The following is a 26,016-nucleotide window of genomic DNA, read 5'->3' as shown; positions in this document are numbered from 1 at the left end:
ATCAATTCAAATAATAGACTGTTTTCACCTGAAACGATGAATTCTACAAGCAGAAAGTTTGAAAATTCAATTAGCAATGCAATATCTAAATCTTTAATGCATAATAAAATTTTTAAATTTAATAAAAATGAAGGAAATTCATTAATTATTAACTCAAAAATTGATGCTATTATTAAAAATATTTCTGTTAAAATAATACCCTTAAGTGAAAATGTGGATACTAATTTTAAAATAATAAAAGTTGATGAAAAAGGAAGATATAAATTGATTCCTAAACTTAATAATCAATTTAAGCAAAAAAGTAAGAAGCATATTCAACAAAAAAGTATACCATCAAATAACTATTATAAAACTAAAATGGATCAAGCGAAACCTACTAAAAAGATTGAGAAATTAGTTAACCTTCCAAAAAATAGAAAAAATTTACAATCAAATTCATCAACCATAAAGGCAACTATTAAAAATGATACTAAAACAACGTCTAATACAACTACAAGTACAGTCAACAAAGTTACTCCCAAAATTAATATTAAAACCACTTCCACAAATTCCTCTCATCAAAATATATATTTTTACAATTCAGAACATTTATTTAGACCTAAAACAAATAGAAGATTAGAAAAAGAGAAAGCACTGATGATGGAATGCTTAGAAAAATATAGAAGAGGAGAATTTGATTCCCCACAAAGTTTAGAAAACACAGATAGTGATGATAATGAAGCCAATGGAGATGAAGGTATTTGTTATTGATCTTTTTATTATATAACTAAACACATCAATATACAATTATTTGACAAATTTTTTAATCAAAGGTGTTTATAAAGATGATAAATTTGATAGCTTAGCCTTCAAAAGAGTAAAAACTAATGATGGTGAACCTATACAAGGTAGAAGTGATGATGATAATACAAATTCTATGTCTTATAAACATAGTAAATATTTTACACCTAAGGTATGTGATTCATATTCTTATCCTAACTCCACATCAGTATCAGATAATATTTCATCTCTTAAAACTTCTAAGATCAACCTAAAAAAATCCTCAAAATATTTTTCAAGAGAATCAGACAATAAAAATAGCATAGATTTAGGATATTATAGTCTAGGTCAAAATGGTGTAAGTTCGAAACCCATTAAGTCAAAATTAGGCCAGAATGCCAAAGCTGACATGCAAGACTTAGATAAATCTTTTAGAAAATTTACCCCCTTGGAATTGCAATTTCTCAATATGAAAAATGAATGGCCAGATGCAATTCTGATGATTGAATGTGGATACCGCTATAGATTTTTTGGAGATGATGCCCAAGTATATAATATATAGCCTACATAAATTGTTAAATCATTTAATCATGGCAGAATGTTCATTATTTTATTTGATTGTAAAATTTAAACTTATTGACTGATATCTGATTTAAAAAGATGAGTTTAACCTATTTGATCAAATATTTAAAAAATTATTTTTTTTTCTAAAAATAGATGGCATCCAAATTACTAAACATTCAATGCAACCCAGACAAAAACTTTGTCACCTCTAGTGTACCTGCCCATAGACTATCAGCCCATCTTAAACGCTTGGTTCAAGCTGGACTTAAAGTAGCGGTTATTAATCAAAATGGTCATTCAAAATTGCTGGATTGCCCTGACAATTTTTACGATAGAAACTTATCCCACCTTTACACTAAATCTACCTTTCTTATCACCCCTCACTATGAAGAATATGCGTTATTTGGTAAAAATACAATCAGATTAATTCTTATAATATAGTGTATTAATATTATATTTAATATTGTTTGATAAAGTAATGAGAAATATGTTGTGTTAAAAAAAATAAAGCAAATTTATCTGTCATTTTATTTATGCCTTTCACCATTTTTGGTAGCTTATTAATTACTATATAATAATTTTCTTTGTGAGAGGAATAAGAGTATGAATCCTCTTTAATACATGGCAAATCTTTAAAAAAGCTAGAAGAAAGAGCATGGTTGATAATTTATAATTTATTTATTCTTGTCAAAGTCATAATTTTTAAATTTTATCTCTTGAATTTAAATTTTGATATAATAAAAATAGGATTTTCTCTAAATTTCTTCTTTTTTTGGATTCTTAGAATTAACTTTCAAGTATTTTTAAACTTTATCATTCTTCCAATCAAAAATGTTTATTTTTGAATAATTTTTGTTAATAAAATTTTCTTTCACCAATTGATTTTAAAAATATTTTACATTTTGTCAAATCAGAAAATTATACTTGCTATATTCAATACTTTTTTTGTTTTATTCTTTTAATAATAAAAACGCATTTCCTTAAGACAAAGTTGTTGATAATTCCATGAGCATCAAACAGGATCTTGAATATACGAATCCTCTAGAAGAGGAACTAGACATGCAAGATTCTCAAGATATCCCTGGGGCATTGGTCATTATGTATCAGGACAATGGTGGGAAGTCAAAAAAGGCACTATCCACATGGGATTCAACCATGACCCTGCCCATATTAGTTAATCCTTAAATTAGTATTTCAATTTATAATTAGTATTAATTATGAGTCATATTTAAGTCAAATATTCTCGAATTTTGATATATTAAAAACTGAAAATTTTTATTGATCGAAATGGATAAAATATAAACGTGTTAACCACCTTTGATATTTTTGAACATCATATGAATATGAATGCATGTTTCAATTCTAGAAATTTACTGTACACTTATGAATTCCGCCCTCCATAAAGCATCTAAATGATAAAAAATAATGTGTATTGTTTTGATAGCTGCTGATATTTAAAAAATAAAGAATATTCCTTAAATCCATTATTAATATGTTATGCTGACAGGCTGTCAAGTTCGGCACTGGCGAAATATCGTACAATGAAATTTCCGGAGAGCAACACTCTACAACCTTGAAAATGATCAGTCAATTAGAGCGCCTTATGACGTCATTAAAGCCCACAGAAATACTTTTGCCGGATGGGGCTAATTTGTGTGAAGAAGTGGAAAAAGTTGTGAAAGATGTGGTCAGGCAAAGGTATACATCTAACTCAGATTTTTATTTTATATAACCTCTAGAATGAGATAAAAGAATTATTTAAAGGAGAGAGAAAAATTAACGTAAAGAAATAAAAGATATAAAGGGATTAAATTTTCACGTTACGCTTTATCTGATATATTTGTGAAAAGATCAGGATACTAATAAAAATAGCTTAACCAGAAACTTTTATCATTTTTTATTTTAATTCAATCATACATTTAAAAAGGCATGTTTTTGTAAAAATATTTTTATTCTATCCTCAAACTTTCCAATTTTTCATATAATAATAATATTTAATATCTTTTAATTTTATAATAAATTGTTGTGATATCATAAAATAATTACTTCCTGATTCTGATGATGAAAATGATTATTATGTAAATGTGAAGTAAGTTTTATATAATTTTTGAAATCAATCTATATAAAATGATATTTTGGAAGTAAGCAATTTATTCATAAAATTTAACAGTTTTATATTGCCTAATAATAATTTTTGATTAATTAAATAAAGTTATGATATTTCCTTTCTTATTTAATAATATTCTATTAATTTAAATTATATATAAATTATAATTAAAAAACAAATTTTACATCCAAAAAAAAAATGTAAATCACAATATCAAAACAACTAGAATTCCATTTATTCGTCGGTCAGAGAAGATAAAGAATGTGGCTTAAATGCAATTTGTATAATAGATGTAAAAAAAACATTCAACAAGGCAAAAATATATTTCCAATTTCATAAATAAGGAATTATCAAATAATAAAAACAATAATTTATGTGATGACAATCCATCACACGATAAAACATTCGTTTAGTTATCATCTACTACATATAAATGCCTATACTCTTGATTCAAAAATAGCCAAAAGCATAAAATGTAGAAGAACTAAAGCCTCATAAATAGTGTTAAATATCCGACTAAGAGACATATGAAGGATTTGAAAAAATCATCCATTTTCTCTATTAATTGATGGATCAAATAATGGATATATTAATAAATTGCCAATAATGCTGCTCTATTTTAATGAAGAGAGAGGTGTTTCAAGTAAACTTATAAAAATTTTATCATGAGACTTAGAAAAATTTAAGGATGTTGCGTCTATGCTTGTGCAGAGCCTTGAAAATTGCAACCTTTCACTATTAAATGTTTTTGTGCCTATACGCAAGTGAGTGTTAATTTTAGAAAAATGCAAAGTGTAATGACCGAATTATTAGTTTTGAATTAAACTATTATTCCCATTGGTTTCCTGTGCCATACAATTCACAATGCAAGAAGAAAGGGGCAGGCTTAATTATCAATAGACAAAAATAATTTCTATGAAATGTTATGACGAATTCAGCAGATTCAAAAACAGGATATCTGTTTTAAAAATTTATGGATTCTCAGATATTTATTTATTAATATAGGGATGACTTTAAGCAATGTGGTTAAACAATTGCAATGGGGATGTTTTCATTAATGAATAAATCAGTTACGATTTTAAAGACCCAAGTTATCAATAACTTATGGCTCTATTGTAAGAAAAAATCTTAAAAACAATTATTTCATATTTAGAAAAAAATATGAATATAAAGTATTATGAAGCTAGATAATAAATTCTAATCGGTGGAATTTGAATTAATAATAATTAATTTTAATTTAAAAGATATCAAATTACATGAATTATTTTAGGAATTCGTTGCTTTAAATACATTTATAGAAAATAATAATATATCGAATTTGGCTCATAAAAATAAAAGGGTACTTTTTTCCAAAGAACATTGCGCCAAATTTTAAAAACATATGCAATATTATCACATTCAAACACTGATTCAGAGCGCATATTTAGTTTAATTAAAAATTTCTGGTGGAAAGATCGAATCGGTTATCTTTATCAGCTTAAAAATTTTGAACATTAACTGAGAATTTAATATATAAGAGTTCAAGGGGCAGACAGGAATTTACTAAACGGTAAAAGTATTTCATTTAAAATCAGGTATTTTACCGTAATCTGTAATTGAGGATTCGTATTTTTTTTAAAATATATATCTTTTTCATTAAACAAATTTTTACAATTTATTTGGCATTAAGCGTCAAAACGGGAGACCTGATCAGAGTGGAAAGGCTCAGTCCTTCTCAATTCGAAAAAGATGATGTGCTGGAATATCTGACCGTATCATTATTATCATGCAATAAATCAGGTTTTTTTTTAGTATGGATAAAAATAGTAATACTGTTTTTTAAATATTACCTCGTCGCAGCTCGACTGAATCGGATTAATTAAATCGTTCGTCTTAAGCATCTTAAATTAATCATCCATTTAAATTTAGCGAATTATTTGAGTTTTCAATGAATTATCTAAAAAAATTTAAGTAGCCTATTATAAATGAATAAGAATCAGGGGCGTCGCTAGCCTTTACAATCTCAGGGGGCTCAACTAAAAAATTTATGGGGGGGGGGCGAAGCCCCCAATACCCCCTTATAAGCTGGCCTTCAGCGCGCTTTTGCCCGGGCTTCGGCCGGGTTTAATATTACTATATTATACTTTTTTAAAATTAGCTAACTCTGAAAATTACTTCTGAATTTTGTATTTTGTCATTTATTATATTATGCATACAAAATAAACACATATAAATAAAACAATACAAGACATTTCTAGAAATAATATTTTTTAATACAAAATCTATTTCAGTATAAAATATTTTCGCTGATATAAAAAATTTGGCGTCTAAAGAATTACAATTGATAAAAAAGGTTGATTAATATATATGCCTCAATTGATAATGGTTTTTAAAAACCACATAAGGCTATAACTTACATTGACAAAAGGTCATGAAACTAATATAACTCTCTGTTACCATTTTAAACAATGTTTTATAGAATGGACTAATAAGAAAAAATTTATAGGCCTTACCAAATTAACAATTGTTGAAGAGAATATAAATGACCAATCCAAATCATAAAACTTTATGGTAGTTAGAGCTTCCTTTTAGATGACAAGATGGAAGCTAGATAAGTAATCGAGAAAATTAATGTGAGATATTAAATTTCTAAAAGATTATCTTCCATTTTTAATGATATATAAACGACTATACAGTTGACCATTATTGCATATCTAAAATATGCAATCATATGCACTCAGCAGCTATAGTAATAATCTTAAATTACATAGCCACACAAATTATAGATGCTGGTTAATTTACAGTCATATCCATGACACTCACGATGTTAACTCATATCAGAATTTAAAATGTTAGATAAATTGATAAAACAAAAACACTTAAAAATCTTTAGAAGAAATTAAGCAAATATATTGAAGCTTTGAGTTATTTACATGGTAAGAATGCCAAATTAGAAATGAATTATATAGAAGCTAAAAAATAAGAGTGATATGATGAAAGCAATTAAGATCTTATATATTATTGTATTGTCAATATATATCTCAAAAAAAAATTTATTATAAGTGCCATATCTTTAAGCTAATTTTAGAAATGATAAAAAAATTTATAAAATAAATATTAAACGATATATTTACTCGCTTATACTAATGCCTTAAATTACGTTTGATAATATAAATTATAAGGTTAAATTATCTGATAAAATAAGTTTTCTACGACGGTTAGTCATTGTTGCATATTCATTTATAATGTGATCTATAGGAATGTTATTAATAACATTTTTTTCAATGCTCAATAGAGCCAACGAATTTAATCGTTCCTGACCCATTGTCGATCGAATATATGTTTTCACCCGTTTTAAAGCTGAAAACGATCTTTCACATGAACAGGAATTAAAAGGTATAGTTAGCGCAATTTTATATACGAGGGAATATATCGATGGGTACGATTTTTATCAAATCTATTATCGATTTGCACATAGGTTCATGTGTTTTATTATAGGTTAAAATATAAATCTTTAATATTGCGTATTCTTTCATTGTATCAGGAAGATTATAATGTAAGATAAATGGTTTAATGATATCATTATTTAAAAATTGGGGGGAGGAGGGATGTAAAGCACTTATAGCTATTAATATATCTGTGTTTTCTTGACAAAATCTCTTTTTTAATTGATTTATCATAATGTCCAAAATTGGATAAAAGACATGACACTTATAAAAAGTTTCTGTTTGATCAGAATAATTAAAAGAAACAATATCATCTATTTGAATAGAATCATTTAAAATGGTAGAAGTATATTTGTTCTTTTATTTGTTTTTTTATATTATATAAATTGCAGAATTTATTTACTTGGGTAAATAATGAAGAAAAATAAGAATTATTTCTTAAATTTGACGAAGAAATGATAAGAGACTCGATAAGAGCCAATGCTGTTGATATGTCAGAATCTGATTTTTGTAAAAAAATAGAAATATTGGAACACATAGATAATAATTTTTGGAATATAAACATACACATAATTGTATCATATTGTAATAGAATATATAAAATTCCATTTGCTTTCACCATATCACCATGCTCTATATTTTCTAGATAATAAATAATTGCAGGGAAAGTGTTTTTTACTGCCTCTATTGTTCTAATATGGGATCCCCAACGTGTAGAACTCAAGGCATCAATATTTTTGGATTTTAGCCCTAATCTTAATTGTAAATCAAGAAATTTGTTATGATGGATAATAGATATTGGGAAAAAAGCATGAATAGATTCTAATACATTAAAAAACTTTCAAGACTGAGGCATGCTGAGATCAATACAAGATTGAGTTTATGTGCATAGCAGTGCACATATATAGCCATTTTGTGATTTTTGCGATATCTTTCCTGGACTCCTGAAAGATGCCCTTTCATAACACTGGCACCATCATAAGCTTGAGCAACGCAAATCGCATTTATAGAATTGTTATTTAAGGTTGATATCAATGTCTTTGTTAATGATTCTGCATCTAAGTCTACAACTTTTTCGAAAGATATAAAAGATTCCTTTGGTGTTTTTGTTTTATCAACATATCTAACACATATACTAAATTGTTCATATGAACTAACATCACGAGTGTCATCAGCCATGACAGCAAAATAACCTGCCTCCCTTATTTCTGAAGCTATGTACTTTAAGATTATGTTTCCCGCTGCAAATAGCATTTGATTTTGTGATGGAGGTGAGCAATAATGAGCATTGCCTGGTGGCTTATATGCCATTAAAAATGAATCAAACTCTTTCAAACAGTTTAATATTTCACAATAATTCCCTTGATTATTGCTTGTCTTACTTTCATGATGTCCTCTAAGGGGAAGTTCTAACTTACCACATAGTATTATAATTTTGAATAATCGTTTCAAATATTATCTTCTTTCCATTATTGCTGATTTAGTTAGAGCTACAAATTTTTCTTTAATGATCCCTTCTATTAGAGATTGTTTAAAATAGTTCCAGAGAATCACAATCGTTGCATGACCATTTGTTGCTCCGTGAGCTGTTAAGAATTCTTTTACCTTACAAAATTTTTGATAACCTATATCAAAGAGATAACCTTTTTGAGGTTGTGTGGGAAAATTACCACAAGGAAAACAAAAAATAGCGTTTCTGGTAATGCTATATTGTATCCAAGGAAAGGATTTGTACCACTGAGGTTGAAATCATCTTTATATGGATTACTGCTATCAGATTCCATGCCTATATAAAATTTTATATTTAATTATTAATACATCCTGAGATATCTATACATTGGATCTCACATATATCTACAGATTGACCCTCAGGTTTATCTTTTATTATTTTATAAATAAAATATCTGAGATTATATATTAATTAATTTACCTGTCTTTCTTTTAACCTTTTTGTTTTCACAATTTATATCTTTTAGAACCACAATTAATCGTCTTTCATTATCTAAGGTATAGTTTGAAATTAAAAAACTGTATTGGAACAAATTACTTTTGATGAAATACATTTTAAAATAAATCTTATTTAGATTGTTTGGTTAATGAAGAAAGAAGGCTTATTGATGAGAGGACTAATGTAGGGACAGTAGAAAAGAAAAAATAGGTAAATTAATTTATATTTAATATAAGATATATTTATAAAATAATAAAAGCTATACACATTGCTCAATCTAAAAGTGACAACCATACAAGTATTTTTTTCATTATAACAATATTTTTCTTCAAATATATAATATTTGCCATAATTTTCATAAAAAAAATATAATTTTAATTTATATATTAATATTTGTCACTTTTTTAGAAGAACTTATACAAGTATTATTTTTATTTTAACAATATTTTTCTTCAAATATATATTTGTCATAATTTAAAAGCAATGATATTTTAATTCATATATTAATATTTTTACTTTTTCAGAAGAGCTTGATCTGGGTACTAAAACAACTGGACCTATGCAACCAATATTAGGTGCATATCCTTATACTGGATTGGGGGAAGATAGAAGATGTTTTCAACCTCAGTGGTACAAATCCTTTCCTTGGATACAATATAGCATTACCAGAAACGCTATTTTTTGTTTTCCTTGTAATTTTCCAACACAACCTCAAAAAGGTTATCTCTTTGATATAGGTTATCAAAAATTTTGTAAGGCAAAAGAATTCTTAACAGCTCACGGAGCAACAAATGGTCATGCAACGATTGTGATTCTCTGGAACCATTTTAAACAATCTCTAATAGAAGGGATCATTAAAGAAAAATTTGTAGCTCTAACTAAATCAGCAATAATGGAAAGAAGATAATATTTGAAACGATTATTCAAAATTATAATACTATGTGGTAAGTTAGAACTTCCCCTTAGAGGACATCATGAAAGTAAGACAAGCAATAATCAAGGGAATTATTGTGAAATATTAAACTGTTTGAAAGAGTTTGATTCATTTTTAATGGCATATAAGCCACCAGGCAATGCTCATTATTGTTCACCTCCATCACAAAATCAAATGCTATCTGCAGCGGGAAACATAATCTTAAAGTACATAGCTTCAGAAATAAGGGAGGCAGGTTATTTTGCTGTCATGGCTGATGACACTCGTGATGTTAGTTCATATGAACAATTTAGTATATGTGTTAGATATGTTGATAAAACAAAAACACCAAAGGAATCTTTTATATCTTTCGAAAAAGTTGTAGACTTAGATGCAGAATCATTAACAAAGACATTGATATCAACCTTAAATAACAATTCTATAAATGCGATTTGCGTTGCTCAAGCTTATGATGGTGCCAGTGTTATGAAAGGGCATCTTTCAGGAGTCCAGGAAAGATATCGCAAAAATCACAAAATGGCTATATATGTGCACTGCTATGCACATAAACTCAATCTTGTATTGATCTCAGCATGCCTCAGTCTTGAAAGTTTTTTAATGTATTAGAATCTATTCATGCTTTTTTCCCAATATCTATTATCCATCATAACAAATTTCTTGATTTACAATTAAGATTAGGGCTAAAATCCAAAAATATTGATGCCTTGAGTTCTACACGTTGGGGATCCCATATTAGAACAATAGAGGCAGTAAAAAACACTTTCCCTGCAATTATTTATTATCTAGAAAATATAGAGCATGGTGATATGGTGAAAGCAAATGGAATTTTATATATTCTATTACAATATGATACAATTATGTGTATGTTTATATTCCAAAAATTATTATCTATGTGTTCCAATATTTCTATTTTTTTACAAAAATCAGATTCTGACATATCAACAGCATTGGCTCTTATCGAGTATCTTATCATTTCTTCGTCAAATTTAAGAAATAATTCTTATTTTTCTTCATTATTTACCCAAGTAAATAAATTTTGCAATTTATATAATATAAAAATAACAAATAAAAGAACAAATATACCTCTACCATTTTAAATGATTCTATTCAAATAGATGATATTGTTTCTCCTAATTATTCTGATCAAACAGAAACTTTTTATTTTATCCAATTTTGGATATTATGATAAATGAATTAAAAAAGAGATTTTGTCAAGAAAACACAGATATATTAATAGCTATAAGTGCTTTACATCCCTCCTCCCCCCAATTTTTAAATAATGATATCATTAAACCATTTATCTTACATTATAATCTTCCTGATACAATGAAAGAATACGCAATATTAAAGATTTATATTTTAACCTATAATAAAACACATGAACCTATGTGCAAATCGATAATAGATTTGATAAAAATCGTACCCATCGATATATTCCCTCGTATATAAAATTGCGCTAACTATACCTTTTAATTCCTGTTCATGTGAAAGATCGTTTTCAGCTTTAAAACGGGTGAAAACATATATTCGATCGACAATGGGTCAGGAACGATTAAATTCGTTGGCTCTATTGAGCATTGAAAAAAATGTTATTAATAACATTCCTATAGATCACATTATAAATGAATATGCAACAATGACTAACCGTCGTAGAAAACTTATTTTATCAGATAATTTAACCTTATAATTTATATTATCAAACGTAATTTAAGGCATTAGTATAAGCGAGTAAATATATCGTTTAATATTTATTTTATAAATTTTTTTATCATTTCTAAAATTAGCTTAAAGATATGGCACTTATAATAAATTTTTTTTTGAGATATATATTGACAATACAATAATATATAAGATCTTAATTGCTTTCATCATATCACTCTTATTTTTTAGCTTCTATATAATTCATTTCTAATTTGGCATTCTTACCATGTAAATAACTCAAAGCTTCAATATATTTGCTTAATTTCTTCTAAAGATTTTTAAGTGTTTTTGTTTTATCAATTTATCTAACATTTTAAATTCTGATATGAGTTAACATCGTGAGTGTCATGGATATGACTGTAAATTAACCAGCATCTATAATTTGTGTGGCTATGTAATTTAAGATTATTACTATAGCTGCTGAGTGCATATGATTGCATATTTTAGATATGCAATAATGGTCAACTGTATAGTCGTTTATATATCATTAAAAATGGAAGATAATCTTTTAGAAATTTAATATCTCACATTAATTTTCTCGATTACTTATCTAGCTTCCATCTTGTCATCTAAAAGGAAGCTCTAACTACCATAAAGTTTTATGATTTGGATTGGTCATTTATATTCTCTTCAACAATTGTTAATTTGGTAAGGCCTATAAATTTTTTCTTATTAGTCCATTCTATAAAACATTGTTTAAAATGGTAACAGAGAGTTATATTAGTTTCATGACCTTTTGTCAATGTAAGTTATAGCCTTATGTGGTTTTTAAAAACCATTATCAATTGAGGCATATATATTAATCAACCTTTTTTATCAATTGTAATTCTTTAGACGCCAAATTTTTTATATCAGCGAAAATATTTTATACTGAAATAGATTTTGTATTAAAAAATATTATTTCTAGAAATGTCTTGTATTGTTTTATTTATATGTGTTTATTTTGTATGCATAATATAATAAATGACAAAATACAAAATTCAGAAGTAATTTTCAGAGTTAGCTAATTTTAAAAAAGTATAATATAGTAATATTAAACCCGGCCGAAGGCCTGGCAAAAGCTGTTTTTTACATGAGTTCCCTTAGATTGTAAAGGCTAGAGACGCCCCTGGCATTTTTCCTTAAAATATAATACTCTTTATGAAAATAAAAATTATAAAACCTATTTACTTATATTTTGAGCATACAATCTTCCTAAAGTGTGCATTTTTTTTGGGCCCCATGTTAAAATTTGTGCTTTGACATCATTGATAAACTACATTATATCAAAAACACTGTACGAAAAACATTATTGCGAAATTTAGTTCTAACTTGGACACTTTTAATTAATACGAAATTCATAACTAATTTAATCGACCAGGATGAGGTGTAAGAATAGTAATTTCGAGTACCATAATTTGAACAAACTGGGATCAATTAAGAGTTTTCAATAATTAATCAATAAATAAATGTTCCATCTCAGAGTCATGCAAAACCGGTTCTAAACTACGATTTAAAAAAAAAATTATTAAAGAACTATTGTTTTATCGGGTCAATTTTGAACCGCTCCTTAACCTACAAAGAAAAGAAAGGCCCTTATACTTTAGGTCAAAATTTTTTTAACACGTACATTGTTTTTTGTTATAAAGAAAACATTGGATTACTTACCAAAAACGATCGCTTGCTTCGACGAGCAACATTGCATTCCGTCCTCGTTAGGTATTTGAAAACGGGGTTTTTTAGTGAGCGCGCCATAAACGCGCTGCTTCCTCTGGATCAGATGATTTTATCGATGCGTGACGAGCCGAATAGCAAGATGGCGACCGACGGAAATCTGCTGGAACATTCTGCGAGTCTTTACTCGCATCTGTTTACGGGAAAGGATGGTAGAGGTTTCATAGTTTTCATATTATGATTAATAATTTTTTTATATGAGTATAATAAATATATCCAAGATATAATTTTCCTCACTTAATCATAGTTAATATGTTTCAATCGCTGCCTTTATAATTCAATAATATATATTCAGCCTCTCCTAAGACTCCACAGGGAAGAAGAAAATTGCTAAAGTGGATCGAGGAACCTTTGACTAACCTCAACAATATAGAAGGCAGACTGGACACCGTGGGAGAATTGCTTGGACTTGTTAATGTGAGTACTGTTTTTTTTACTATATCAGCTTTTAAATTTATATCTTTTTGTCAATAAGCCTCAGCTTTTAAATTTATATCTTTTTGTCAATAAGCCTCAGCTTTTAGATTTATATCTTTTTGTCAATAAGCCCATAGGTAACATAATAAAATTTATTAATGTTTAGATAATGTTACATTACATATTAATATATTTTTTTAGAATTATTCAATAAATTATTTTAAAGTTCATATTTATATGACGTAAAAATTGATGATATGTTTGATATATTCTTCTCTAAAAAAATGTTAAATGATATTTCATTATTAATAAAAGTTATAAAAATAAGTTGCTATGTAGTATAGTATGTTATTATTTATAATTTTTTTTTTAATGTTAGTGCTATTGATTTTAAGAATTTGTATACCATTATAAATTTTCAAAAAAATAATGGACTCTATCGTTTTTCACGGACTTCTGCACCCTCTAATTTTAATGACGATATTAAATTATCCCCCCCCCCCTTGCTGGAGTCTTTGCCGGTTCTTCAAAATAAAAATGGTTATAAGCCTATAACGAATTATTTGTTATTCAATTCGTATTTTACGAATAAATCGCAAATTATTCGATTCGAAAATTCGAATATGAATAATGAGAAAAGGTATTCTTCAAATTGTAAACTTTTTATTATTCGATTCGAATTAGTCGAAATTATTCGTAATATCCTAAATTATTTATAATGGAATTCTTTGAACAATTACCTACCTCATGTAACATAAATACAATTAGAAAAATTTATGAAATATACAAAGATAAATATAATATTAATGCATCATCTGGTAAAACAAGAGTCCAGTCAAACATGAATAAAATTTCATCTCAGCAATATGCGAAGTTGAAACATATCTTAATGAATTAAGAATCGCTTCTAATAAGAGCCCAATGGTGGAGATTGCTTGGGAATCATTTTCTTATGTTGTCGAAAATGGCAACTGATATATTGTCCATTCAAGGATCCTTCATGTGAGCGGTTATTCTCAGTAGAGATAAATATGATAATGAAGAATAGAATGTCTTTGAAGGTAGAAACCATTAGAAAGACTTTATGCCCGAAAAACTGATTGTTGTCAAATTCGGTTCTAGCATAATTATATTTTTTATGTATTTTATTTTTATGTTTACTAAATGAGATAATTGTGCATTTTTAGAAAATTTTAATAAAATTTGAGAAAATTCGATCGAAGAAATAACGTATAGAAAAGAATTTAGATATTTTTATAAGCAATTCTAATTCTAAAAATCGGTTTTTGGCTAATTATTGGATAAAGTTATGAAAATATTGAATTTTATTTCGTTTGTTATCTTCTATAAATTTTATTATGCTAATGACAATTATTTTAGTAGAATCCTTAAAAGTGCTATTTTAATCATCCACAGGAAATTTTTCGAATCTAATTGAATAGAAGAATCGAATCGAATAATGATTTTATTATATTATGAATTATTCGATTACCCCCCCCCCCTCTTCCCATCCATGACTCAAACCCGAGAACATAGATTAATAAAATTCAACAATTTATTTGTTTAACTTCAATTTGAAATAAAATACTTTAATGGCAAAAATTTCTGAACGATTGAATTTCTGATGGGAAATTCAATAAAAAAAATTATGAGATAATAAAAATTTTTACCTTGCAAAATCGTCTTTTATTTTAAGAAAAATATCTGTAATCGGTATAAATCCTTAGCTGTAAGTATTCTTTAATTCTGAGCAATTAAGTAAAAAAAATTCTTGGCGTTTCCGTTTTTATTTTGTGCGAAATAATAAAATTCATAATTTTTCTCTAAACTTATAACTAATTTTGTAAATATCAGACACGAATATTTCGGTTTTATTTAATGAATTATAATAATAATTAAACATAAGAATTAAGATAATCGTCAATATAAAATTTTGTCCTTTTTATAGGAAAAATAAAAGGCTCAATATAAAATATAAATTGGTTCTAAAGTTTAAAAAAAAACAACATCTAATGATTTCTCAGTTGTATTAGTTTTATCCGAGACAATTTCTTCTAAAACTAAATTATATCCCGCGATTCCGATTGCTCTAGCATTTGCTGACTATAACAGCTTCGTACAAAATGAAGAAAACCCAAAATCATATACTAAAGTGCACTTTACACATAAATTGTTTGGCATGAAAATAAAATGGATATTAAATAAAAAAAAATATACCCCCAAGGGTGAAATGGAAATAATAGCAGTAATCGATACTAGTGTTGTTCAACGGCTTGATTTTACGGCGAAAATATTTTAGCCAAAAATATTACGCAGCCTGGAGATTTTGCTCATAGATGGTAGAAAGATTTAGACATCTATTAACGAAATCTCGAGGTTTGCATAACATTTCCTGGCTAAAATATTGGGTTAGCCGTTTTCAAAAATCGAACCGTTTAACAACACTAGATACGATGGGATAATTTTTTTTTAAATATTAGAAACTTATGTAGGCTATTAAAGCTAATCAAATCTCTCACAATGTATATGAAAATATACCAAAAATGTAAAGAATAAAATATTTAAAAATGTAGCAGCTACATTTTTTCAGGTGGGCCAGCTTACACTACATGCTTACTATATCCTGCCTATCCTTCATTGTTTTTACACCCAAGAGCATAGGCATAGTCAGGATTTTGCTGGGGGGGGGGTCTATTTAGATAGGTTTTCCCCCAAAAAATGTTGTTACAGGTGTTTAGAGGTTTTTGGCTATATTCGATTTTTATAAAAATTTTGGGTTTTCACTTTCTTTTCATAATTTTTTTTTAATGATAACCGTTAATTTAAAGAGTTGTTAACTTTTATTAATTTTTCCTTTAAATTCTTCTTTATACTGATATATTATATATATTTTTAGGGGAGAGGGGGTGGGGAGTTTGTAGGGGAAATTGTTTATTGGTTCGGGAGATTTCTCACTCCCACCCATTTTGCGCGCCTGCAAAGAAAATGTTATTTTTTAATAGATTTATCATGCCACTACGATGATATTTTGCCGATTGAAAATAAAATAATAATGCACAGGATTCTTCCCAAGATTCGTTACTCACCCTGAGCCTGCTAAATTCCATCCTCTCTTCTAATAATTCTGGAACAGATCTCCAAAAAGTTATTAGTCTTGTCAAGTATGAGCTCTGCAAACCTTCTCACATGGCTAACATCTTCGCGTTTTGCACAAAATTGGACAGGGTTTTCAAAAAATATCGACCTAATGACGTGGGTGAAGATAGCAAATTACGTTATATTTTCAAGAGCAGGGAACTGGAAGAAAACCTCAGAGATATCTCAAAGATAACAGCGAGAGTGAATGACGAACTGCAGAAGGATTTTCTTAGAACTGGATTGGTGAATATCGAAGCCTTAAGGTTTTAAATATGTCTTTTTTATTCTTCTTCCCTATACTTAAGTCTTTATTCTTATGCGCCTGAATGGAAATTTTAAAAGAAGACTACCCACGTCATAACGATCTTCTCCACATTTTCTTTATTTCTTTAAAGAAGGAAAGGGATTTTGAATGGTGACATATTGTTTTAAATCTTGAAACATGTCATAATCGAAAAAATATGCATTAAAAAATTATATTAATCGCAATCATTTTAACGACGAAAAGGATTTGATTTAATATCAATATATTGGTTTATAACTTATTACAAAATACTGCATAATAAACAAGATATTTTTTTTAACAAATTTAGGCAAAACAATATAGAGAACATTTTCAACAACCCCAATGAAGAGAATTACTCCTTCAATTCTTCTTCTCTTGTCGATTTCTCTAGCGCGTCAACGCTGAACGCACTCGTTCAAAGTGTTCCTGAATTAACACGATTAAGATACGCTAAGCTTGACATTATGGACTCCCTGGAGACTCACCTGCATAACCTGACTGCTGTCACAAACCCGCAAATTGAAATCGTTCGAAATTTCTCCGTTTATCACGAAGGTTACAAACGGATAGGCGAGAATTTCAAAGCCAAAAAGACTGGCATGGGCACTTGCTTGCGAGTTAGTAACGATGACGTTATTGCCGGAACCGTTAAAATACCTCTCGAGTGGATCAGGATTAATTCGTAATGTGTTATTGATTTGTTAGCTTCAGTTTTCCACTATTGGTAGTTTCATCAGTATAATTGAGATATCTAGGTATTATATACAATTTGATAAAAGTAAAAATGTTACGCGTTAAGAATCAGAAAGAAGGAAAATAAAGAAATGATTTAAAAAGTAAGAAAAAATAAAATGGAACAAAAGAAAAGAAATTAAAATTTTTAAAATATTAGAACTAAAAAATGGTCCCGTTACAAAGACCCTTTCATAATAGACATCGATGCTCGTTTTAACCAATGGACAGCTTCCTTTTCTCTGCAATTCAATAGAATTTGGAAAGATTTCCAACGTTATTTCGATGCTACTTACTTTAACGATATCAAGTTTAAAAAAAATTATTTACAGCTTGACACTTTTTGAGCGATATTAGGAAACTGAGACACTTAAGTTATGCATCGTTTTTTAAGCTCTCTAATAGACGTTATTACTATTATTTACGATGATTTAAAAAATAATATTCATTATATTTTTCTTTGATTATATGATTATGCTCGTTAATCCACACGTTTAAAAATCATTCACTCATTTATATTTTCTTTTTCGTTTAAAAAAAAATTCATTTATCTCATCCTTCTAAAAAGGACAATCCTAGATAAAATAGGGGATCTTGATTGTTGGATGTGCTTAGCACTTCTTTCTTCCCAACCGGGCTACACTCGTCCCTTTTTTATTCAGCACGGCAAACTCTTGCATATCGAAGGTGGCAGGCACCCTTTTGACATATCAGGCACAAGGCATAAAGGTATATAAATAAACATAGTACACAAGCTCAAAAGAGAGGGATATAGAAATATTCAACCATGACAATTTTTTTGAAAAATATTTGAAATAACTTGAACCTAACTGTAAGAAAACATGAAAGAAAGTAATATAAAAGTATATATATTTATAAAATACAGCTCATTCTATATACCTAATTAAAACATTATGAGAAAAGATACAGTTCGGCAATTTAAAAAGACGATTTTCTGGAAGTTGGCTAATAGCCACGGCCATTCGACATGATTTTTAAGACCTTACGGCTATTATCTCTAATAATTTTTTATATAAAATAGACCTAGGTATATATAGAGTTTTTTTCGGACTCGGGCTTAGAGTTTTTTCGGACTCGGGCTATAAGAGGTACCCCGACCCTAAAATTAAATATTAGAAACATGCCCAAATATCATTTTGTTTCAGCCAAATGCCAATCAAAATCACATGTTATTTTTAATCCTACACATGTCATTCATTCATGTAATTTCCATTTTACAAATTAACAATTTCTTAAATTTACATTTTATGACTAGTTAAATAAAACTATTACTTACGCTGCATTTATAGTAAATGCGTTATTTTCAAGCGTTGCGTTATTTAATTTTAAAAACTAAAAATGGAGATTATTATTTTATTTAATATTTATAAAAAAATCATCATTTTTTATCGAATTAACTATTATTTTTATAATCGTATTGCATATTTTTTATCAACGTATCGCAACATGTTTTTCAAATTTTATTATAGTTATCATTATAAGGCTACATATTTATAAATTTACAACTATTTATTGGCTTTATATTATAATAACGCTGCGTTAAATAACGCAACGCTTGCACAAAACGCGTTTACTATAAATGCGGCCTTACATCATATTCTATCAGGTTAAATGAAATATTTATCATATATATACAAATTAAATAAAATGTTATACTCGGTTTTGCAATTTTTTTGATTGATAATATTCGTTTTATGGTGGTTAAATATACTTTTATTTAATATGACAATATGTAAATAAATATAATACACATAATTTCTAATTTTTACTTAGATATTTTTTTTTCAACCTTACTTTCAATTATCTTAATTTTAATCTTTTTATAACCTTACTTTCAATAATCTTAATTTTAATCTTTTTATAACCTTACTTTTTACTTAATTTTAATCTTTATTAATATTTTTGAAAATTCAAAAATACTAAAATATAAAAGGAAAACAATTATTTTTATCTAACTATCATGCGTGGCAATAAATGTTATTTTATTCTGCGTGTATATAAAAATGATAATTACTAAAATATAGTAAAAAACACTACCCTGTATATAAAAATAACAATCATAAAGTAAGAACAGTACGTGTTTTCCATTCCAAAAATTTATTTATACTAAATATAATTACATCCTATAAATTACACATTTGTTTATACTCATACCATATCCTACATGACATTTCCGGTGTCGAACATATATTCTTACTCTATTTCACTTGCCAAATTGAGAACACTCGTAGGATGAGTATGGATCTTATCTTGGGTTTATGTGCTGATTTGATTATCGGATGTCCATTTTTTCTCCCTCATAGTTGAAAGACATACTCATATTGCTACCACTGGGATTATTGTTCATGGGCATATATTGTTCATACCCTATCATTGGCTCATTGTACCATCCACAGTATTATTTATAGATATTTTCTTTGCTTGTCATCGATTTTTGTACTCGTTGGACAATTTCTCTTTATATAGTTCATGGCATGACATTTATAGCATCCTCTCTTGCTCTCTTTTTCGTAGTTGAAATGACCATTTACTGGTCCTGATCTAATATACGGTGTCACGTAAATGACCGGAATGGACAGCGCATATTTATTATTTATTGCTCGGCTCTGATTCTGAATATGCATTACCCATTCATCAGGCATTGGATGAAAATCTGAAGAAGATGCATACCCATATTCACATATTGCATTTGCATTAGATTCATACTATTATTTAATTTATAAGCTACTTCCATTTTAAATTTAAAACGAATCACTTTAAAATAAAATTTTTAAATATTTTTTTAAAATAAAATTTATAATTATAAAAATTTTAAATATGTTTTATCCTTTTTCTCCTTTGCTTTTATATATTTAATAACATATTCATTTCTTTATTCATAACAATAAAACACATATTTTAACTACATATTTATTATTTTTACTAAGATATGGACAAAACATGATATATTTGTAGATACACAAATAATCAAACTATTTTACTTAATTAAAATATAATTGTATTATTCATTTACTTAAGTTACCATAAAGTGGGTGCATATTTGCCCTGACTTTATAAATAATATTACCCATTTACTTGTTTATTTAAGAATTTTCCTTTACTATTTCACATTTCATAAAATCATAGTTAACAGGTAAAAAACCATGGAAAGACGGTGGAAATAAATACAAAAAAATAGAAGGAGGATTAATTATAGTTGACGGTTGCATAATGCTTGAATAGGGCAGTTATTCTTCTGAAATTGGGGAAGAATTTTTTGTAATTATTACATGCTGGACATAAAGGTGTGAGATGAATGAAATAGTAGGCCAAGGAGTATGTCTGGTGGCCTGGTATGAACATGAAATTAAAAATTTAGGTAAAATTGTGTGATGTGTAATTTGTAATCGACTATGCCCTCTAGAGATAATAGTAGTACATGGCCAAGTGGATATCAACCATGAGAACGTATTTAATTCTTTAAATTAGAAAAAAAGAATATTTTCTGGTAATGGACGTTTTCTCGAAATGGATGGAATTTGAAGAAGTTCACATACTAACTACGGAAATAGTGTTAAAAATATTATGGGGCAAATTCGGTATTGTGAAACCATTCGTTTCTGGTATGGAACCTGCATTTATTAGCGAAAACTTTAAATTTTTGCAAAAGAACTAATGTGCAGCCATATCAGCTCCACCTTACCACCCTAGTTCAAATGGACAGGCAAAAAGGATGGTAGCTGTGGTTGGAAAAGGCAAAGGATAATCAGGGTGAAATATGGATAGTTATTTCATACTGTAATAGTATAAAAGTTGGAGGGTTGTCTTCAGTGGAATAGTTTCTAAGCTCTATAATGCTTATTTTATTGGATATGGTACAAAAAAATTAGATAAAAATAAATCGGGAATAGGACATACAGCGGACTTAAAATATACAGTGGCCAAAACATATGTGACTTTTAAAAATGGAAAAAAGAGGTGATTAATGTTTTAGAAATAAATTAAATAAAATTATGTTCGAAGATGACTCGAAAGTAGTTTAGGCATCATGATCAAATAAGGAAAAAGGTTGCATAAATAGGGAATATATATTGAATAATTGATAGGTTATATTTTAATTTTCTTTTATAAATATGGAAATATAGAAGAAATATATTGAATAATTGGATAAAGTTTTATATTTAAAAATAGAAAGTAAAAGATTGGTGGTAAAACACTGATCGATAGATGTAGTTCTCATACATCGGAATATGATAAACATATTTGACTAAGTAACTGGTTTTAAAGACGATTTAGGGTAAGAAATGATATTATATATCAAAGGTTAAAATTGAAATTACATTGAACCATTTATGAAATAGTAAAACAAAATTATTAAATAAACAAGTAAATGGGTAATATTATTTATAAAGTCAGGGCAAATATGCACCCACCTGGTAACTTAAGTAAATGAATAACACAATTATATTTTAATTAAGTAAAATAGTTTGATTATTTGTGTATCTACAAATATATCATATCCTAGTTAAAATCAGTCATATGTAGTTAAATTATGTGTTTTTAAAGTTATGGACAATGAAATGAATATGTTAATCATAAATAAAATATATAAAAACAAAGGAGAAAAAGGAAAAAACATATTTCAATTTTTTTTATAATTGTAAATTTTATTAAAAAGAATTATTTAAAAATTTTATTAATAATCATAAAAATTTATTACAGTATAAATATGATTTGTTGTAAACCATTTCCATATATTTGTAACAACTTTCTTAAAATTATTTAACTTGATGTGATTATTATTTTTTATATGTTATCAATATTTTATTTTTAAAATAATTACAGTCACAGCAAGTTAAACAATTTTATAAGTTATTACAAATATATGGAAATATTTTATAACAAATCATATACATATTGTAGTTTTAGATTTAAAATTGGATTTAGTAGCTTAATATATTAAATAATAGTGTGAACCTAATGCAAACGCAATATGAGAATATGGGTACATATTAAAGACAGTGAATATTCCCATAAATTTTCATCCAATGAAAGGCCGAGCAATAAATATATATGGAGCGCCGTCCATTCCGGTCATCACGACACCAATATATTAGACCAGGACCAATAAACGGCCATTTCAACCAAGAAAAAGAGAGCAAGAGAGGATACTATAAATGTCATGCCACGGACTATATAAAGAGGAATTGTCCCTAACGAGTACAAATATCGATGACAAGTAATAAGGAAATACCAATAAATAATACTTTGAATGGTACAACGAGCCAATGATAGGATATGAGCAATATACGCTCATGGACGATAATCCCAGTGGTAGCAATACTAGGATGTTTCAACCATATGAGAGAGAAAACAAAATGACCACCCGATAATCGAATCAGTGCATAAATTCGGGATAAGATCCATACTATTCCTACTAGTCTTCTCAATTCGACAAGTGTATAGAATATGAACGGATGCTATTAACAACACTTAAATGTTATGTAGGATGTGGTATGTAGTATAAATAAATGTGTAGTTATATAGGATGTGATTATATTTAGTATAAATAAATTTTTGGAAGGGAAAACATGGAGTGTTTTTACTTTATTGATTGTTATTTTTTTATACACACATGAGAGTTAGACAAAAATAATTGTTTTCCTCCTATAATTTTGAAGTATTTTTTTATATTTAAATATATGAATTAATTTTTTTTATGTGATTTTAAAATAAAGTAATCTTAAATATTTTTAGTCAGACTCGGGTCGGGCTGGAACAAAATTTATGCTCGGGTCGAGCTTGGGCAACGAAAAAATACTTGCAGGACTCTAGGTATGCGGCCTTAGTTTAGCCATTCCCAATCTATTTATTTTGAATTAAAATCATACCATTTAAAAAAAAATGTGATTGCCAATAAGAATACTATTGAAATTATAAGGCTTATTTACATTTCTTAATGTTTTGATAAACAAATCAGATTTTATAAGCAATGATACATTCTTGGATCTCGAAAACAGGCGTTGCATGATTCTGACCGGACCTAACCAGAGTGGAAAATCTACTTACCTACATCAGGTGTGTATGCTAGCTATTCTGGCCCAGATTGGTTGCTACGTGCCAGCCGATAAATACATCACCGGAATTTTTGATCGGATATTTATAAAGTCCAATATATTTCAAATATTATTTATGTAAAAAATATATAATATCCAACCAACGTATTTTTAAATTAAATTTAAATGGTATATGATATTTTTATATGATTAGCCTTCGATATTTTGCCGTAGTATACTCTTTCTCTTTTCTCTCCTTAATCTTCCTTTCTAATTTCCATAAAAGGTTAATTTTTGAAAAAGTTAGACCTTAAATATAAACTTAATATATATTATTAGTAAGACCTTGAATATAACTTAATATCTATTATTTAAATACCGTAAAACCCATGAACATTTATATCTCTTGCCTTTGCCCTCCCCCCGTCATTTTGATATAAAAGGTGACTTGCTTTTAAAATAATCAATTTTTAACAAATATCTGATATATCAAACCAGTTATTGGGAATGGGTACTCGTCCATTTTGCTCCTTAAAGATGGTAGCAGGGCCACAAATATAAGTTTTTTCTCTGGAAGTATTATATAATATTAATTATTAATAAATCTGATGCAGAACGGGCACTCATGAAGATCTCATGAACGGCCAATCGATGGGCTTGTCGGAATGGAACGACATGGGCCTCATTCTCAACCAAACGACCAATAATTCCTTGGTCTTGATCGATGAGTTGGGCTTGAGTACATCTATATGCGAGGCGGAGGCGTTGAGCTATTCCAGTCTATATTACTTGGTTGACGAGGTTGTAAAATCAGAAAACATTTATTTTGAATAATATGAACAGGGAAAATAATTTTTTTATAAAGGTTGTTCGCATCATAAAAGCTGGTTATTTTGCAGCTGAAATCAAATTAAATTTTTTTTATACTCGCTCACATTATGCTATACAATAATAATTTCCTCCTTATATTTTTATTTTAGATTAAATGCCTAACCATTTGCGCCACTCATTTACCTCTGGTGACAACGTTGCAAGAGAAGTTTCCGGAAAACGTGGTTAATTGTCACATGTCAACCATTTTAGAGGAAATTATAGTCCAATCTACCCCCAGCCAAACAAGTTCTAGAAATGATCCTTTTTTCTCTCGTTTAATATTATATTCGTGTATAATTTTACTAAACTAAATTTTCCTAACATTTATTATTTAGCCACTGAAACTAATCAAGACTTGACTTACCTATATAAGTGCGTCGAAGGTCGAACACTTAATAGTCACGGAATCAATTCGGCCCGTTGTGCTGGACTACCACGGGATATCGTCGACAAAGCTAATTCCATAGCTCGCAAATATGAAGCCGTATATCACAATGACAAGTATGTTGTATTATATATAGCAAAATAGTAAGAAATACTTGAAATAAATTGCCCTTAACTTAAAGATGTAAGTTAATTTTTAAGTTGTAAGCTCAGTTGAGTTGGATTTAATTATTAACTTCTTTTAGACTGTAAATCTCGTCGTATTCCTCAAAGACCCCAAGCATTGTTTTGTATCAGGGTTTCATCGGAATGTTTGTAGGGACTAGGGAGTAAAGGACGTTTGTGGCTGATTTTTAACATTTTAGCCAGGCACGTTTTACCCGATTCAAGTGTTTAATTTGTCATCCATTTTATAATTTGTATGAAACTATTTTATAACAGAAAAACCTTGGACAACTTTCTAGATTATTTCACTGAAACTCCAAGGACGATACTATGATATATCTATCAACCAAATTTTATTTAAAAGAAATTCTATGCACGCAGACTCGTTCAGATTTATATTTAAAATTATACAATATATAGATTTATAAATTATTATTTATTTTTTGGAATTTATATATGTATTCATAAAATTGGAAAAGTTTTTTATGTATAATATTTATCATATATAAACTTTGTATATAATATAGGATGTCCTTTATCAATTATGTAAATTAATGTAATTGTAATTTCTAATTTGTATCTCCAATTTATTATACAATTATTCAAAAATAAATTCAAGGTTTCTCTTCTATGCTATTAATTATTGTTACAGATACGTACGTTATGCCGCTTAGAAATTAATTTCTTCACACAAACAGTTCGGGTGGAATAGATTTTATTAAATTCAAAATAAAAAAAAAATAATTTTAAATATTTAAAGGGAAAAAAAACGAATGAATTTTATTACAATTCGCTGAAGCTTAAGTTAAAAATA

At 27.8% G+C, this 26,016-nt stretch overlaps 1 protein-coding gene across 2 annotated transcripts; it reads left to right on the top strand.

The window, feature by feature from the left end:
* Positions 1-351: 351 nt before the first annotated feature.
* Positions 352-25,724, top strand: LOC135922964 (DNA mismatch repair protein Msh3-like). 2 transcript variants are annotated; one of them, XM_065457520.1, is made up of 17 exons: positions 352-736; positions 813-1,306; positions 1,477-1,729; positions 2,309-2,496; positions 2,831-3,021; positions 5,100-5,209; positions 13,067-13,309; positions 13,447-13,568; positions 16,629-16,969; positions 17,300-17,674; positions 17,885-18,034; positions 18,293-18,453; positions 23,705-23,891; positions 24,395-24,581; positions 24,761-24,899; positions 24,989-25,154; positions 25,479-25,724. In XM_065457520.1, the coding sequence occupies exons 1-17, from the start codon at positions 358-360 to the stop codon at positions 25,534-25,536; spliced, it is 3,744 nt and encodes a 1,247-aa protein (XP_065313592.1). In that variant the 5' UTR covers positions 352-357; the 3' UTR covers positions 25,537-25,724. The 2 variants fall into 2 exon arrangements, with proteins under 2 accessions (XP_065313592.1, XP_065313593.1); XM_065457521.1 differs by lacking the exons at positions 23,705-23,891; positions 24,395-24,581; positions 24,761-24,899; positions 24,989-25,154; positions 25,479-25,724 and adding an exon at positions 23,482-23,588.
* Positions 25,725-26,016: the final 292 nt, after the last annotated feature.

This window comes from Gordionus sp. m RMFG-2023, chromosome 1 (assembly GCF_954871325.1).
Source record: "Gordionus sp. m RMFG-2023 chromosome 1, tfGorSpeb1-WG-v2, whole genome shotgun sequence".
Classification (NCBI taxonomy): Eukaryota; Metazoa; Nematomorpha; class Gordioida; order Chordodea; family Parachordodidae; genus Gordionus; species Gordionus sp. m RMFG-2023.
Note: the sequence above shows the minus strand (reverse complement) of the source record. Positions and strands in the feature narration are given on the sequence as shown.